Below are 17,039 nucleotides of genomic sequence, written 5' to 3'. Positions count from 1 at the left end.
CCTCAGCCCCACTTTCAGCAGGTGGGCTGGAGTGGATTAGTGGTGGCTTCACCCAATGCCTATTGTCAAACTTTCACATCTGTAACCAATAAAGTTGTGGCCTTAATTTATCCCATAAATCAATATACTGTGTTTTGTCTGGTTATTTCACCATGGGGACAGGGTGGTCTCTGGGCCTCGTCATGCAATGGCTTTTTGACAAAACCAGTGTTCTGTCCACTATTAAGAAACATGCTGTGAGGCTGTTGATTGTATATTTGTGTGCTTTTGCTGAAAACTGATTACTAGGATACTCTCAAGTAACCAGCAGCTCTTGGGTTAAGGACTCCTGAAAACGGCAGCAGCATTTGCACTGAACCATCACTATCCAGAAGGCAGGTCCAGAGAAGCGATTCATCACAGATTTAGTACATGCATTAAAGTAGTATTAACTAGCATTATTCAATTAAGCCAATTTTTATATATATTTAAATGGATGTGGATTTGCATAATTATTATTCTTCAGGGGCAGAATTTCTCTTCCTCAGCATAAGTTTTTTCACTGGCTTGTCTCAAAGTTCCTGCAACCATTCTGTGTTGGGACTGTGCCTCTTCAGTTTTAAGATTCAGCACACGGCTCGCACCAGATAGTTGTAAAGTAGCAGTAAAACATTAGGCATCCCACCCCAGAGCACTTGAATAAGGCATCTTCAATGTTTGTTTTCGGAGATTCTGGAGAGCCTTGGACTGTTTCATGATTGCATGATTATAATCTTCCTTGAGAGTGAAATGGAAATGCATGTGAACATTATACCACTTCTCAGCAAGAAGCCCTACATAGACCTGGGGACTGAGGATAAGGCTTATCACATTGCCTGCAAAGCAGCAGGTATACCAGCATTGCTGCAGGTCTAACCCAGGACTGCAGTGGTGCAGAGTGAGCTGAGCCATCCAAGGATAGAAACTTAAATCTCAGCCAGCACCGTTTCCTTAGGGAACTAGCAACAGTTCTTCAGCACTGCATGTAAATCTTAATCCCACCCCCATATTATTTTTTTGAGTACAATAAATAAAACTTTTGTACAGTAGAATTACTGTATAAACAGTTGTCTGCTGTGATTTGCATTATGCTTAGACGGGCTTCCTTCTACCTGGTAGTAACTACTGAGCAAGGGATTTTATAGGACCCATGACTGAGAACACCAGGTGCAGTGTCATTGCTGAAATTAAGCAAGTGCTGCCTTTATTATTTTACTGGATGTGAAACCTCTGGGAACCCAATGTCAGAAGACATATATATATTTAAAACACAGTTTATTGCAATAAGAAACAGAGACTGTCATGTGAATCTGAGTTTTTCCTTTTTAAAAAGTATATTGGATATGTGTAATGCATATATGCAAGATACATGTCTTTCTTAAAAATTAAAACACAGAGCAATTGATACTACCAGCACATGACTTCCTTGCAGCAGATATCTCACTGTGTTATGAATTTGTTTCCCGGGTTATCATCAGTCTTGCTTTTTTTTCAGCTTTTTGATGACCCACATTTTCTTTTTCTGAGCTTCCCCTCGCACTCATGACTCCAAAGCTAAAATGGTTTGTGGTCCTCTATCCCTAAACAGTAGACATCAGGTAAGCCTGTTGTAACAAATTAATTCTCAAGGCCTCTAATATATGTACAATGTAGTCCAATACGTACAATTTGAATGACAGCATTATTTTGGTGTAATGCTTTCTTTTCTTTCTCCTAGCACAGCAATTCCCAACTGGGAAATCATCAAAGACTTGCAAGTAAAGTGTCAGGCTCAGCAAGAAGTGTTGCCTCTACCATGTACATTGGCAATTCTTTGTCTATGTTAGAGGAATGGTGCAAGTTTTGGCTGTCCGACATGGTTGCATGTCATGGGCAGGTGCTCACAGAAACTTCCTTGATGCAGGAATTTTTGAGGCACACCTCTAATTTGTACAGGGATTATTTAAAACCACTCATACAGCCAGCAAGGACTACTATAGTCCAGACCTTGTTGAACTACAACTCCCATCATCCCATGCCATTGGACATGCTGGCTGGGGCTGACGGGAGTTGAGTCTGACAGCATTTGGAGAGCCACAGGTTCCTCATTCCTGTACTACAGCGATACTTTTATTCTGACAAATGCTAGACGACTGATAAGATATACTGCAATGTATGTAGAAGACAGCACACTCTGCAGACCACTTTCCTGCTAAGAACTGAAGTACAAATTGCATGTCTTTTATGGCCATGTTATACAATGGTCCCAGTGTACTTAGCTCCAGAAAGTACGCTCTGCAATCCTACACTCCCATAAAAACCAACACTTTGCATTTTGTACTCTGTGACACAAAGAACATGTGCTTTTTGAACTTTTCCTACAATATTTCCTAACCCTGGTCTTCAAATGCAATGCATTATAGATTTCAGACTGTGAAATGTGGGAGAGATCACATTTTTTAATACTGACCAGCAATTTATTTATTTTTTCAAAACAACCACCACTGCCATGTAAGTTGAAACCTGGTAGAGTAGGTAGGAAACAGGCTGGGCTTGAACCTTTCTGCCTGGTGCAGTAGTTAAACTGATAGTTTTGTACACAAGAACACAACTGCAGTTTGAAGTGGCACAGCCCACTCTACCGCCTCCATTTTGCGACCTGTATAAACCAGGCTTGAGTTTCAATTACAAAGTGAACACATAAGCATATCTGGGCAAAATTAGGAGCTGGGGAAATACAATCAGTCTCCTTAACAAAAAGTATTGGGGCTGATGCCTATGTTTTGGACTGCTATGATAGATACAGATCCATACTTTAGAATAATTATTCCATTTTCAACCCCTTCCCCAATGAACTTGTACCACGTAACTGCCTCTTCGTACAGACAACCATTTCCTTACTGCAGCCAATGCACGTAGCAGCTCACAAAGTCTGTCAAACAATGTTAATGTTTCTTAAAAGACATTGCTCCCTCCCCCTGGTTTAAGCATCAGACAATGTTTGGTTCTGCTCTAGCCTTTCAAATTCCCATATGTGCCGGAAGTTCCATTAGTGTTAATCTATAGCAAAGTATGACTTCCCAACAGACGGTCTCCCATCTGCAACAGATGGTTAACTGCTTTCCTTCACTACTGACCTACTCTGGACATTGAACAAGCTCCATAAAGGAGAAAGTCGTATTTTCCATTATGGGTTTCCAGGGCATTGCTGAACAGCCAACTACTTACCACCAAGAAAAGAAAAGACAGAATTTCAACCAGTCTCTTGGTTTCTAGATGTTGCTGTTAACGGGTTCAGCTGTTTACTGAAGAACTCTGGAACTCTGCCAAGTGGGGCAGCCCTTCCATGAAGTGGGTAGAAGGTTGGCCGCTGCCCTCTCAGTGTGTCTTACCACTCCCAACTTGTGATACTGGGCTATGGAGACCTAGTAGAACATAGATTGTTCTGATGTAAGTGTGGGTGACATAATTTATGTATGGTGGCTTGTATTCAATATCAGACATCCTCAGAGAAGACCCGTTGTAATTAGTCAACCTAAGTTAATCATGCTAACTAACTTCAATAGGTCTACTCTGAGTAGGACTAACATTGAATGCAACCCAGTGCTTATAAGAGAGCCAGAGTGGGATAGTAGCAGCTAGAGTGTTAGACTAGGACCAGGAAGACCAGGAAGACACCTGGTCATGAAACTCACAGGGTAACCTTGGGACAGACTGTCTGTCTCTCTAACTAACCTACCTCACAGGGTTGTTGTGAGGATAAAATGGGGAGGGAGGATGTATTGCACTTGAGCTCCTTGGATGAAAGGTTTGATATAAGTGCAATGACGGTAATAATGATTATAATAATGAGAACCCGCCCTTCACCCAAGGGTGGGCTACATAAAAGTATTACAGAAAACAAATGAACAGCAGAACACCAAAACAGTAGAGGATTCACTAAAACTTCATCTTGCCCTACCCATCTCCAAATACCTGGAGGGGGAGGCGCATTGAGCATTTCAAATAGTGATGGCATTGCCTGAATTGTCCCACAGAACTTTGCCAATGGCTCCAATTTCTCTTGAACAAAATTAACCCAGTAAGTTCTGAATCCCAACACAGCATGCTACTACCAAGGATAAACACACATCTGAATCTCTTTTACCCCAGCCTGGAGGGACAGAAGCCTACAGGGGTGGACCTTTCTACCAATCTGGCAATGAAACAATGCAGAGAGTGTCTGGGAGGCTTTATGTAGTGCTGTGGGCATCGAGGAAAAATATGGTGCTTAATTATCTGTGATTGAAGATGGAATAGTACTGAGAAGTCTGTTGGATACAGGTGTGTGTGTGTGTGTTAATGCTAGGTTCTGTATTTTCTACAAAGCTCTGAGCATAAGGATCCATGTGAAGGAGAGAGTATTCTGTTCCATTATGCTCTAACAACTGCACAGGAGGCCTCTTCAATTAAGTGGGTAGGTCAGTGTGTTCTTCAGGGTTCTGAATTACTGCTAACAGACATGTGCATCGGATTCTGTAAAACTGCACTTTTGGTTTCAAACCATACCCTATGAATTCAGATGCTCTCTGTCTCTCTGCCTTGTGAAACTGTATCCTTCAAAGCTGCACTGCACACACAAAGAGTGGGTGGTGTACATGTGTCAGTTCCATGGATACTGCAAACAGATCTGGGACTGTTTAAATACCATTCTGTGTTTGGCTTGCACACTCCTGAAAGAACTGGAGCTTTATTATGTGCAGCTGAATAAAGAGAACTAGATTCTGATGCAAGGAGAAAGGAGATCTTTCTGACTGGGATGGTAAGTAGAGAAAGAATGGGCGATAAGCTCCCCTGACACAACACACTGCTACTTCGCAGAAGAAGGATGGGATGGTCCACCTAACCAGGACAAAATTATGCCCTTGTTCACACACATGACGCTAAGCCAAACCAAGGTATAGTGTGCATGAGCAAACATGTAGGCTTCTGGAGAGGAGACTGCGGCTGCTTTGCTCCCCACCCCCCAATCATTTTGCTGCTATGTTGGCTCACCATGCCATCTGAACCTAGGCTCATGGTTGAGCTCTCTCCAGACAAACCACAAGCTGCAAACCATAGCACAAACTCAGGTTGGACAAACTGGAACGTGTCCAGAGGAGGGCAACCAAAATGGTCAAAGGCCTGGAAACGATGCCTTATGAGGAACGGCTAAGGGAGCTGGGCATGTTTAGCCTGGAGAAGAGGAGGTTAAGGGGTGATATGATAGCCATGTTCAAATATATAAAAGGATGTCACATAGAGGAGGGAGAAAGGTTGTTTTCTGCTGCTCCAGAGAAGCGGACACGGAGCAATGGTTCCAAACTAGAAGAAAGAAGATTCCACCTAAACATTAGGAAGAACTTCCTGACAGTAAGAGCTGTTCAACAGTGGAATTTGCTGCCAAGGAGTGTGGTGGAGTCTCCTTCTTTGGAGGTCTTTAAGCAGAGGCTTGACAACCATATGTCAGGAGTGCTCTGATGGTGTTTCCTGCTTGGCAGGGGGTTGGACTCGATGGCCCTTGTGGTCTCTTCCAACTCTATGATTCTATGATTCTATTCTATGATTCTAGGTTTCTGTTCATGGTCTGTCTGTGAGAGCTGAACCATGAGCTCAGGTTTAGACAACATGCTAAACCAAACCATGGTTTAGCTCAGCACAGCACAGTGGCAAAACAACTAGAGACAGGGGTGCCAACTTGAATAAAATATTTTTGGGGTGGGTAAGCCCCACCCCACTTCACTGATCACATCATGTGGTGCACACACACCATGGCTAGGGAGGAGCAAAGTGGCCACAATCTCCTCTCCAGGAGCTTGCATGTTTGTTCAGTCACACTATGCCATGGTTTGGCTTAATGTTATATGTGAATTGGGCCACTGTATTGGCGGTATAGCTCTTCAGCTACAACATACACTGCTTTTACATCTAGCATATGTAGGTGAGTTGATAGGGCTGATACACAGCTGTCGTTTTACACAATGGGGGGGGGGGATAATAAAACCATGGAAGACAAGACAATACCCACAGAATCCCATACAAGAAATATGCAGGCTTCTTAACAATAATGCACATTTAACATTCCAGGCATCCGATCACTTTCAATTGACAGTGATAAGTCTATTTACTACTGCTGCCCCTTTATTGCACACTTATTTTAAGAGAAGGAAAAAGAAAATCAATGAACATCAATGCTTGTTTCTGTGGTACGAGCCTTTTTGGCATTCTGAATTAAGAGGGAAAACAAAGGACACCACAGGCTACATTTTTCAGTGCCACTATCCAGCAATTTCACTTCTTTCACTGCTGCAGCTACAGAAACAAACCTCCTGGAGGATTTATAAAATCTGATTGGTTTTCACTAAAGCTCATGTTGATTCTATAAATAGTTGGAGCCGCTGCGTGTGTGTGTGTGTGTGTGTGTGTGTGTGTGTGTGTGTGTGTGTAGAAGAGAAGCCTACACTACAGCATGGGTAAGTAGCAGATAAGCAGCCAATTACAGCAGATAAAGAGGCAAGACATTTGGGGTTTTTTCCAGACCAGACCCCATCCCATTCGCTTTTGTTCACACACCCTTTATATTTCCCTCGGCATCTCCCTTTTTGCACCCTTTCACTACTGGAAGCCCCTTTTCTTTTATTCTCTCTCTCTCTCTCTTTCTGCCATGCTTCTGGAGATTGTGAAAACATCCCCACTCAGTCCCTCCGACTTTGGGCAATAATATAACAAAAAGAAGGCAGTGCTGCAGACACAAACTTCAAGGAAATAATTTTCTATTATGGTTCCTCTCTGTAGTGCTAGAGAAACAAAAAATAAAATAAAAATGATGATGACCTAGCAGCCAGGTCCTAACAGAATGGTTAGTGCAGGCACTGTGGTCTAAACCACTGAGCCTCTTGGGCTTGCCAATCAGGTCAGCAGTTCAAATGCCCATGACAGGGTGAGCTCCCGTTGCTCTGTCCCAGCTCCTGCCAATCTAGCAGTTCGAAAGCACGCCTGTGCAAGTAGATAAATAGTACCACTGTGGCGGGAAGGTAAATGGTGTTTCCGTGCACTCTGATTTCTGTCACGGTGTTCCGTTGTGCCAGAAGCGGTTAAGTCATGCTGGCCACATGACCCGGTTTAGCTTAAAAGTTTTTTACAGGTGAAACTGAACTTGGCTGAGATATTAAGTCTCTCTCTCTCTCTCTCTCTCTCACACACACACACACACACACACACACACACACACAGTGCTTCATTTGGACATCAGGGTTTCCTACAAGCCATAAAACGGAAGCTAAACGATGAAAAATCACCACAGTATACATGATGCAATTATCACTTGCTTTAGAAATCACATTAACCTTTCTTTTTTTGGGGGGGGGCTGCAGACACAAGAACTGTAAAGTGGAACTGATAGCAATCTATTAAGTGGTTATTGCCCCTGCCTTGATGGTATCATATCAGTGCTCATGATCACCCTCGCAAGGTTCAGGTTGGGAGTAGTGAAATTAGGACATCTGTAAGCATACTCTCTTCCTTTGCAGGTGTCATTCCTTGGTGCAGTAAACATATAGGTTTTTCATATATCTATAACATGGTTCAGCAAACTAAGGCCCGGGGGCTGGATCTGGCCCAATTGCCTTCTCAATCTGGCCTGCTGACGGTCTGGGAATCAGCGTGTTTTTACATGAATAGAAGGTGTCCTTTTATTTAAAATGCATCTCTGGATTATTTGTGGGACATAGGAATTCGTTCATTCCCCCCAAAAAATATAGTCTGGCCCCCCACAAGGTCTGAGGGACAGTGGACTGGCCCCCTGCTGAAAAAAGTTTGCTGACCCCTGATCTATAATTATCCATGAATACACACACACACAGTGTATATATATAATTTCACAGCAACATAGAATTATAGAGTTTGAAGAGACACTGCTCTGCACTTCCATTTAATCCTCACAACAACTGTGTGAGGCAAGTTAGGCTGAAAGGCAGTCATTGGCCCAAGGTTACCCAGTAGGCTTCATGGCTGCATGGAGATTTGAACCCTGGTCTCCCAGGTCCTAGTTTGACACTCTAACCACTACACCACACTGGCTGTCATATTGGTTATGCTAGGCTTCCCCAATCTGGTGCCCTTCAGCTCTTCTGGGATGCAACTCCCATCAGCCCCAGAATCATAGGGCCATGCTGCCTGGGGTGGAAGGATATCCAGTGTTCTTAAAGCAACCTCTGGCAACCTAGTGCCCTCAAGTTGTTTTGAACTACAACTTGCAGTCAGCCCCAGCCAGCAGCTGTGCTTCGGGGCACCAGTTTAGGGAAGGATGAGCTATGCAGTTACAGTTGCTACAGTAGCGAGCATCTATTGCCACTACAAACTTCTGCCTGAGAGAGAAAGGAAGAGAAGCAAGTGTTTTGCAATAACACAAGGAGGATTCATTGGGGATAACAATTCAACAGTGGTAGCAATCAGTCCGTGAAGAATGTGTTTCTCCTCTCTGTCAAGTCCAATGCAAAGCCTGTTTAATCTCAAACAGTTATAAGGCATCACTCTTCAAAAATTGGCATTGTAGCCACAGGGGCTAAGAATTTAGCTTTAACATTCCGAATTTTATTCTTATTATTTAAAAAGTGGTGGCAGTAGTAGATTCGTAATTGGCATCAAACTAGCATTTCTGGCCAATGATCTTGAGTCATTCTTCCTTACATGTTAGAGAATTCTAATAATACCATCACTAGACTTTCACAACCATATCTAATGCTATATACCACCCCTCTTCCCAGTTACTTGGGTCACAGGTCTACAAGCCATCTAGCAGAAAAAGGAAGGGAAATATCCAGCAGAAAACCTCAGTTGCAGTCAGGCAAGTAAAAGATACACAAATAGCATCCTATTACAGTGATGAGGTGTGCTATGACTATTTTAAAAGGGGGCGCAGTATGGACAACAATATTTCACCATTGTATCCCCAAAGTACTGATGCCTCACTTTCACCAACCCTATACACAACTGGGGGAAAGGCACAGCACATCTGCTGTACAACTCTATATTCCCTTTCCCCAACAGAACAGTTTGTGTGTGACTAGAGTGCAATCTCTTTGTGCGAGAAACTGGAAAGGTAGACAAAAAATTATACTGATGGGTTGTAGTCAACTAAGTTTTACTTAGAGTAGACCCAACAAAATTAATAAATGAAAGTTAGTCATGTTCATTCATTTCAACAAGTCTACTCCAAGTAAAACTTAGTTGAATGCCCCAATATTAAGATGTGTGTTTGTGTGTGTAGAAAAATAGCACAGATATTAATTGGCTACCTCCTATCCCATCATCTACTTCCCATACACTTGATGAACTCTTGTGAACACTATCCCTGATCATTTTCCTCTTCTCTCAACTGATTTTAAAGTTTTTATCTTAGAGAGTTAAAACCCCATCCTATCACAAAGGCCAATTCTGCTCCTAAAACTATATATAAAATTGGTTCTGCATAAACTGAAGTCTTGGATAGAACTTACTCATTCTCACAACCAGAGTTTATAGGTTTTATAGTAGGGATTGTATGAAAAAGTTTAACAGCATCTGGCAAAGCTTCCTAGTTTTCCCACTTCTCTTCCCCTTCCCAATATCTTTTCCTTCTTTTTTTCCTTCAAGTTGTACATTCCATAGGAATTGGTGACTGGGACTGAGTGGGGAGAGGAAATGAGGTTCCTCTTGTAGGATTTTGGCTTGGCTTGGCGGTGCGTGGGGCTGTATTGTGAAGAGAATGAGGTTCATTAGATGACTGCTTTAGTAAACTGTTTCTATATAAATAAATGGAAATAAGAACCACTGTTCTTTCTTTTAAGCTGCCAGCACATTATCTCAGCTAACAGTGGAATCACTGCCATATCAATCTCACCTTTATATACAATGGGGCTTTGCAATGATTACTAGAGACCTATTATAGTTTGTTTCAGCACCGAGGCAGATGCTCTCTGCTTGCATGCTCTCCTCAGAACCCAGCAGGCCTTTTGTGAGTGGAAAATCTGGGATATTAATTCCACTTGAAGCAGCATTAGCTTCCATTCCATGATCTCTCTGTGTGTGTCTCAAAGGAAGCTGTACAGGGAACCAAAGGCAGTTCACTTCCCAGAAATTCAGGCATTCCCATTCTGTTTGCGCACACAATATTTAGATCATAAGCTGGAGACATGTTCAGGAGCCTTCAGATCAATGTCTATTCTATACTGATGTTTTGCCTCTCCAGCTGAAACAATTCAATATGCTTTCTCTTCGGTAAAGGTCAATGGGTTCTTTGCTGCTATCATGCAAGACATTTCAGAAGGTAATTTAAAATACACATAAAAAACGAGTATTGGATATGAAGCCACAACAAGTGATATCCAGCTAAGTCTTAGTAGGCCCAAGTAACTTATGTTCATTGATTTCAATGGGTCTACTCTCAAGTATGAGGAACATTGGCTATCACCCTATAACTCTGTACAAATGACTGATGTTTCTGGGTTTTCATAAAAAGAGAAAATGAAACACACACAAACACGACTCAAAACAATAACAAGTGGTGGGATTCAGCTAAGATCTACTAAAAGAAGACGCGCTGAAATTAATGGACTTCAGTTTGTTACATCTAATGGTTTTAATTGGTCTGCTCTGAGTAGAATTACTGCTGGGTATGTCTGAGTTTCTTACATGTTTAATTCAACATCTTGCTCATAGTCATTCTTTTTTCAATGCTGCCCCAGGGTGATGTTAATCAAGTTCACAAGGAGGTTCTGAAGTTGGGTCTGCCTTCCTCATCCCTAGAAACAAGAAGCTTAACACCTGGGCAACATTACTCTCCAGAACTCCTGGACAAGGATGGGTAGGATAAAGTACAATTACAAAAACCCCAAACGAGAAGTTTAATATTGTTGCAGAAGAACAATATGAAAAGCACCCTCAAGAAGCAAATTGCAGTGAAGGCTTCGCTATTCTCCCAAACCAAAGGTTTCGTTTTGAAAATGAACAAGGAGCTTTCTTTAGCAAATGGAATGCAGCAGTTAACAAACCCTGAAGTGACTCAGAAATGTAGGCTTCTACTGAATGCAGATTGAACTCTACTTATAATCATAAAGGGACTGGAATGTTAAATCTTCAGAAAGAAATGTCATTAAGTGGCAGTTCTCCCTATGGTTGGAAAACATCCATTAGATTCACAGGAGAGTAGTTTTTACACACTGCTTGAAGTTTCATTGTTACAGGACCAAATAGGAGTACCCGAATTTACAGAGGCTTTAGTTCATTCCAGAATTTGATACATTTCAAAGGAATGCTATTACACAGCCAGAGAAGAGCAACAATGTGTTCCTATATAGCTGGTTTTGCAATCGGCAAGTTAGGTTTTATGTCTTAATATTGGGAGGTTTTATGCCTTAATACTGCGTGACAGTTAGAATCAAGGCATTTACATTGCTAATGTTCGGTTCTGGAGAAAGGAGGAGGGTGGAAACGCCACTGAGAAATGTTTCCTCACAGTCTTAACACACTTAATTGAACAGTGGTGGCTGGCACCCAGTAAGACTGGTGGGAGGCCAAGAGCTGGAAGAGTCGGAGCCAACAAATTCTTAGTTTTGTCCTCACCCTCCTCCCTTCTACAACAGCAATACTGAGAGCAGATCCACACTATGCACTGACAGCACATTCAACACACCTTTAAAAGCACATGACTTTCCCCAAAGAATACTGGGAACTGTAGTTTTCTTTTTACATGGCTCTTGTTTCCAGCAGCCTCAAGAAACTACAGTTTCTAGTTCTTCTGAGGAAGTCATGTGCTTCAAATGCATCACGTAGATCTGCCCACACCAGACTAAGGAGGAGGAAGCGAACAGGCATTGCCACACCCCGGGCAGGTTATAAATAAGACGGGAGGCTGGCTGAGGGCAGACTGAGATTGCTGGGGCAATGCCCCAAATGCCCTAACAGACCAGCATCCCCCCTGTAGTGGAAAGTTAGGTTAACACTGGTCAGGCAGGACTTGCTCAGCAAATTCTGTCAGATACCACAACCTCAGGATTGTCCTTTCTCCAAAATTTGTTGAAATTGTCTACTGTAACTTCTTTGCCACATAAGAACTTTAAGGAACTTACTTTTATACCAAGTAAACTAGATATAATTAATCCAAGTATACAACTTACTTCAAAGCCTAACTTTGGGGTCAGCAAAATGGCGAAAGAAGCTACATTTATCATGTTGGATCCAATTATGTTTTCAGCTGTGAAACAGCTAAACCACCCAGAGCAATCCTCCAAAAATGTAACTGCGTTACACAAGTTATGTAATATACAGAACTGCTATCATAGTGAATTCAGCACCAAGTTAAAAACTAGTGGGATGACATACTCTTGATTCTCTATTAAGTGTCTAAAAATGGAATTTCAGAGGGATTACAATCTTCAGAAAGACTGAGAACTATTCATAGCAGTTTCTTTTTAGATCATCAGATGGAGACACCTTCTGGATTATGACTAAGAAATTATCTTATAGAAATCTCCTTTTAAATTCATGCAATAGCCTGGTTATACAGGAACCTAGCAGACAGGATAAAGCAATCATAGGTTATTTGCAAAGTCAGTGTCAAATTATTTGAAGTATGCTATGCAACACAAACTCAAGTGTCACAAACGAACAGCGAGATGAATTGCAGGCGCTTTGATTTATAACCACAATATCCTATTACTGTTGGTGCTGCTACCAGCATGCATCCTACCCCAAATATGCCACCCCAAAGTGTTGGGCTTCTCATCCAAGGATCAGGAGGGAAGACCTGAGCTTCAAAAGCTCAGTAAGCTTTGGATGGCCCTTGGTAACTTCTCATTCCTATTTAAATGCTAAATCTTGCTTGTCACCTTCTATAGCAAAGTATCAGAATTAGGTAGCATACAAACTTATTTTAAATATTAGCAGCATCAATGAAACAGGCTGGATAAAGGTGTGGGAGCACTAAAAGATGTAGACGAACTGGTGCCTGCTTATAGCTCACTTACACTTTGCATGTGCAATTAACCTTCCAATGATGAGCTCATGATACACAGGCTTTATACTACAGATCTTACTACACCATTGTTAATGGAATGTTTCAATATCTATATAGATGTGCTGTTAATAGCTCTCTGTTTTCTTAGCCAAAGCTGAAAAATCACTGAAGCACAGCAATTAACTCACGTACAAGGCATTCATAGAGGCAAACATCGTGTTACAGAGTAATATTCCTGGACCTAAAATGTCAGTATTTCTTTTTGTCATTAACTGTCCAAACTATTCTGTGTCATACAAAATGTATGAATACATGACAGGATGAAGATAAACTTTGCCACCTCAACACCATAAGAGGTCAGCCTAGCACAGGAGGCAAACATCATTCTATTTGCAGTATTTATCAGCTTGCTCCTTAAATTAGGAAAGCAAACATTCCATACAACTCTATTTCCTGGTAACATATTTTAGCCATGTCCAAAGTAATTAAAATATATGGAAGCTGCAAAACATCTGGTGCACCTCATTTTCATATAAATGGTTCTCTTTCTACACTTTTGCTGCAGAAATATGGAAGACGAATCCTATATTGTATAAACCAAGGAAGTTTCAGGTTACAAGGATTTTTAAAAACCAAACAACAACATCAACAACAAATAACCGACACACTGTTTCAACCTTGCTCAGTGAAATCAAAAATTAAAAAGATTCAGGAGCTTCCTCTTGTTTCAAAAAAAAGTATTCTAAACATGCTTCCACTTATGATTGGCAATAAAGCTGCACACTTTGGAAGGTTCAGTTCTCAATACCATCACCTGTGCTACCATTTCCAAAGACAGTAAGAGAAACTGGGAACCTTGGATTCCCTCCAGGTTTCTTTGGCTTTCAATGCACTCGCTATTCCTGGCTAGAAACCTGGCTGGGAATCTGTTATTTCTCTCCTTATGCAGCTTAACAGTTCTAAAATAAGGGCTGTCTCCTGCTACCTGCAGCTCTGTGACAGTCAGCAACAAGACACAACAAAACAAACACCTGGCAGTCCTTAAAGTTGTAGGTACTCATAGGGACACTCCACAATCACCTGGACTACCTTTGTCGGCAACAGAACCAGAATTCCACCCACCCACTGAAAACCTAGTGGGTGGGATTTTCCTTGGGATTTCCTAACTCTCAGTTGCTATTCAGTCATCCCCACCCACCCCAGAGAAACAAACTTCCTCAGCTTTGTAGTTGGACAGAAGCATACTCAGATGAGCCCAAGGAATCAACTATGGATGTTCTCAGGTGGCTGGTCTCCATGCACTATGGAAAAATAAACCAGTGCATGTATATAAAACCCAGGAATTTGGGGGGTGGGTGGAAGGGAAGTGGGAAAGTGCCAGCTATAACTAGCTACAGCGCTGCAGTTGTTTCCAGAGAGCCTATAGCTGCAGATCCTATTGGAACAAAAAAAAACACCTGGGCAGTTTCTTCCACCCTTTATGGGATTTGTCACCACTGAATGCAACACATACTTTTAATAAAAGTTTAATGGTACGTTGTAAATATGCTACGGATTAGCTGGTGGGACCCCAGGCAGACAGGCACCGTGCCAGCCACAGCCATGCTGAGCACTGCTGACATTTCCTTTGACAGGTAAAGGGCACCTTGCCAGAAGTGTCTTGACCCAGACTCTGATTAGTAGATCTAGGCCATTAAACTTTCACAAAGAGCAAGAAGTGATACAGATCTGGGCCAAACCTTAATCTTAGGAAGGATGGGGAGGAGAGAGGAAGAGAGCTACTTGCCTAATGCCAGCAACCCTGGGCTTGGAAGATATTGGTGTGGGCCACAGCTTTTCCAAGAAAAAGTCACAGCACACCTACCACACTGAGGTGTAGAACACTGGGCTCTGTTTTCTGGGCGTGCAGGTGGGGTGGGGATAGAAAGAGGAAGGGGGGGAAGTCGTGTGCCAGTCAGGAAATGCCAGGTCTTTATGTAGAGGGCAGAGGGTGTCTCAATGCCTTTGGGGTATACTTGGATGTCCAGATTACTACCCAATGTGCTGGCAGCATCATGTACCTGCAGAGATGCCAAATCACAGGACATATGGATGGGAGTGGGAGGTTGGTTAAAAATGGGTCCAGCTCTTCACTCTCTACCTCCCAAGAAGCTTAAAAACCGTGAGGCCGGAGCAGTATTTACCAAACAGGGTTACGACCTGAATGGAGGCGAACCCCACCCAACCCTATCTCTCCCATAACATTGCAGCATTCTCAGATCACAGAAATTTGGGGGTGGCGGCGGGGCAGGGGAATGAAGAGCTGAATGCTCCACACATCTTTGAAAAGTCAAAACATGGCTGCAACTGGAGCAGAAGAACAGCGGGATCACACACACACTGAGCAGAAAACCTCAACACACCCACATCCTTTTCAAATAGAAAAAAAAGGCAGCCCTGGAGATGTCCTGGGGCACACCTCCACCTGCCCACTCCCCCTAGCCCTTTCGTGGCTGGAAGACTGCAGCAACCCTTATCTGTGCTCCAGCATCTAGCTGTTCTCCTAGATGTCAGGGATTAACCCCACTTAACCCCCTAGGGTGGATGTGAGGGGGGGGGGAGAGAAGCAGCTGGCTGGCCACTTTGGGGAGCTGAGAGAGGGAGAGAAGGTCCCCGTTGAGCTGATCAGGGGGAAGAAAGGGAATAATTCTCCTTTTCTCTCTCTCTCTCTCTCCCCCCCCCCCCCCCCGTCCTTAAAGAGACTTTCTTCTCCATGCTTCCTGCCATTCTCAAGTCTTGGGTATCCAGATTTTTCAGGGAGGTGAGCAGCAAAGGAGGCTCCCCTGTTAAGGAGAATAATGGCAATAACGGCAGTGGTGACTAGGAAAATAAACGATGGCAACAACAAAAAAAGATGATCGAGATGAATGGTGATGATGTCTGAAATCCTGGGCGCTCTCCAACCCCTTCTCCAGTTTTCCTCCTACCTTCCAGCACCGAGTAGACCTTGACCAGAGCCATCTTCCCTCCTCCTCCGCGGTCTCTCCGCGCACCTGTGGCCGGGGAGGGGCGAAGGGGGTCGGGGGCGAGAGGGGTGAGAAGCGCCGCGCTCCCTCCCTCTCTCTCAGCGTGAGGGGCTCCTCGTCTCCTCACCCGCCGCCGCCGCCGCCACCATCATCGCCCCCCGAGCCTCCGCCAGCGGCGACGACCACCCCCGCCGGTCAGACTCGCTTCGCCCTTCGCCGGCACGACGCCCTCGAGTCCCGCCGCCTCTGGCCACGGCTCCAGCCCGGCCGCCCCTTCATGCCCACCAGGGCGCGCCTGCTGGCGGGAAACTTCCTCGGAGGAGAGGAGCGGGAGGAGGGGAGGAAGAAGAAGAAGAAGAAGAAGATAGGGGCAGCGGCGCCGCCGCTCCCGCCTCAGCCGAGTCCCATGGAGCGCGTGGAGTCCGCGCGCAAAGAAAGAAGCAGGACGGAGCGAGGCTGCGGGTCCCTCCCCTCGGCGCTTACAAGTCTTCCGGCGGCGGCGGCGGCAAGCGGAGGAAAGCCACGCCGCTCTGCATCCCCTCAGCTCGCTCTCTGGAAACGGCTTCCCCCCTCACGCCGCCTCCGCCACCCGCCCCTCGAGCAGCAGCTCCGACGACGAAGCGCCCGCGCCGCCCAGGCAGCCTGAGAGTGTGTGAGAGGCAGGCAGGGAGGAGGGGAGAGTCCGCCCGAGAGGAGCCGCTTTCTACGCATGTGCCCCGTCGGCCCGTCTGTCTGTCTGCCCGCCCGCTCGCCCGCCCACCGCCCCTCGCGCGCCGCCTCAGAGGCAAGGGGCACCTCCGGGGTCTTTCCCGCCCCTCCGTCCCGCCGCCGTCTTGCCTCGAGGCACCGGCGAGGGGGCGGGTGTGTGGGGTGACGCAGCTTCGTCCTCCGCCCCCCATATGCCCTCGCCCCACTTTTCTTTTTAAGGTGAGGGGATACGACAGGGCTGAATCCACTCATTTTACACATACGAGGCCGAAGGGAAAGAGTCAAAAAGTAGCCTCGGCTGAGGGTTTCTTCCAGCG

General features: G+C 44.4%; 1 protein-coding gene across 2 annotated transcripts in view; it reads right to left on the bottom strand.

Annotated features, from left to right (window-relative positions):
- Positions 1 to 16,819, bottom strand: part of NETO2 (neuropilin and tolloid like 2) — a 41,978-nt gene extending 25,159 nt beyond the window's left edge. For both annotated transcript variants that reach the window (XM_079988847.1, XM_079988848.1), the window contains exon 1: positions 15,976 to 16,819. In XM_079988847.1, the coding sequence (XP_079844973.1) occupies positions 15,976 to 16,009 (34 nt within the window). In that variant the 5' untranslated portion in view covers positions 16,010 to 16,819. The remainder of the gene's footprint in view (positions 1 to 15,975) is intronic.
- Positions 16,820 to 17,039: the final 220 nt, after the last annotated feature.

This window comes from Podarcis cretensis, assembly GCF_951804945.1.
Source record: "Podarcis cretensis genome assembly, chromosome: 8".
Lineage (NCBI taxonomy): Eukaryota > Metazoa > Chordata > Lepidosauria > Squamata > Lacertidae > Podarcis > Podarcis cretensis.
Note: the sequence above shows the minus strand (reverse complement) of the source record. Positions and strands in the feature narration are given on the sequence as shown.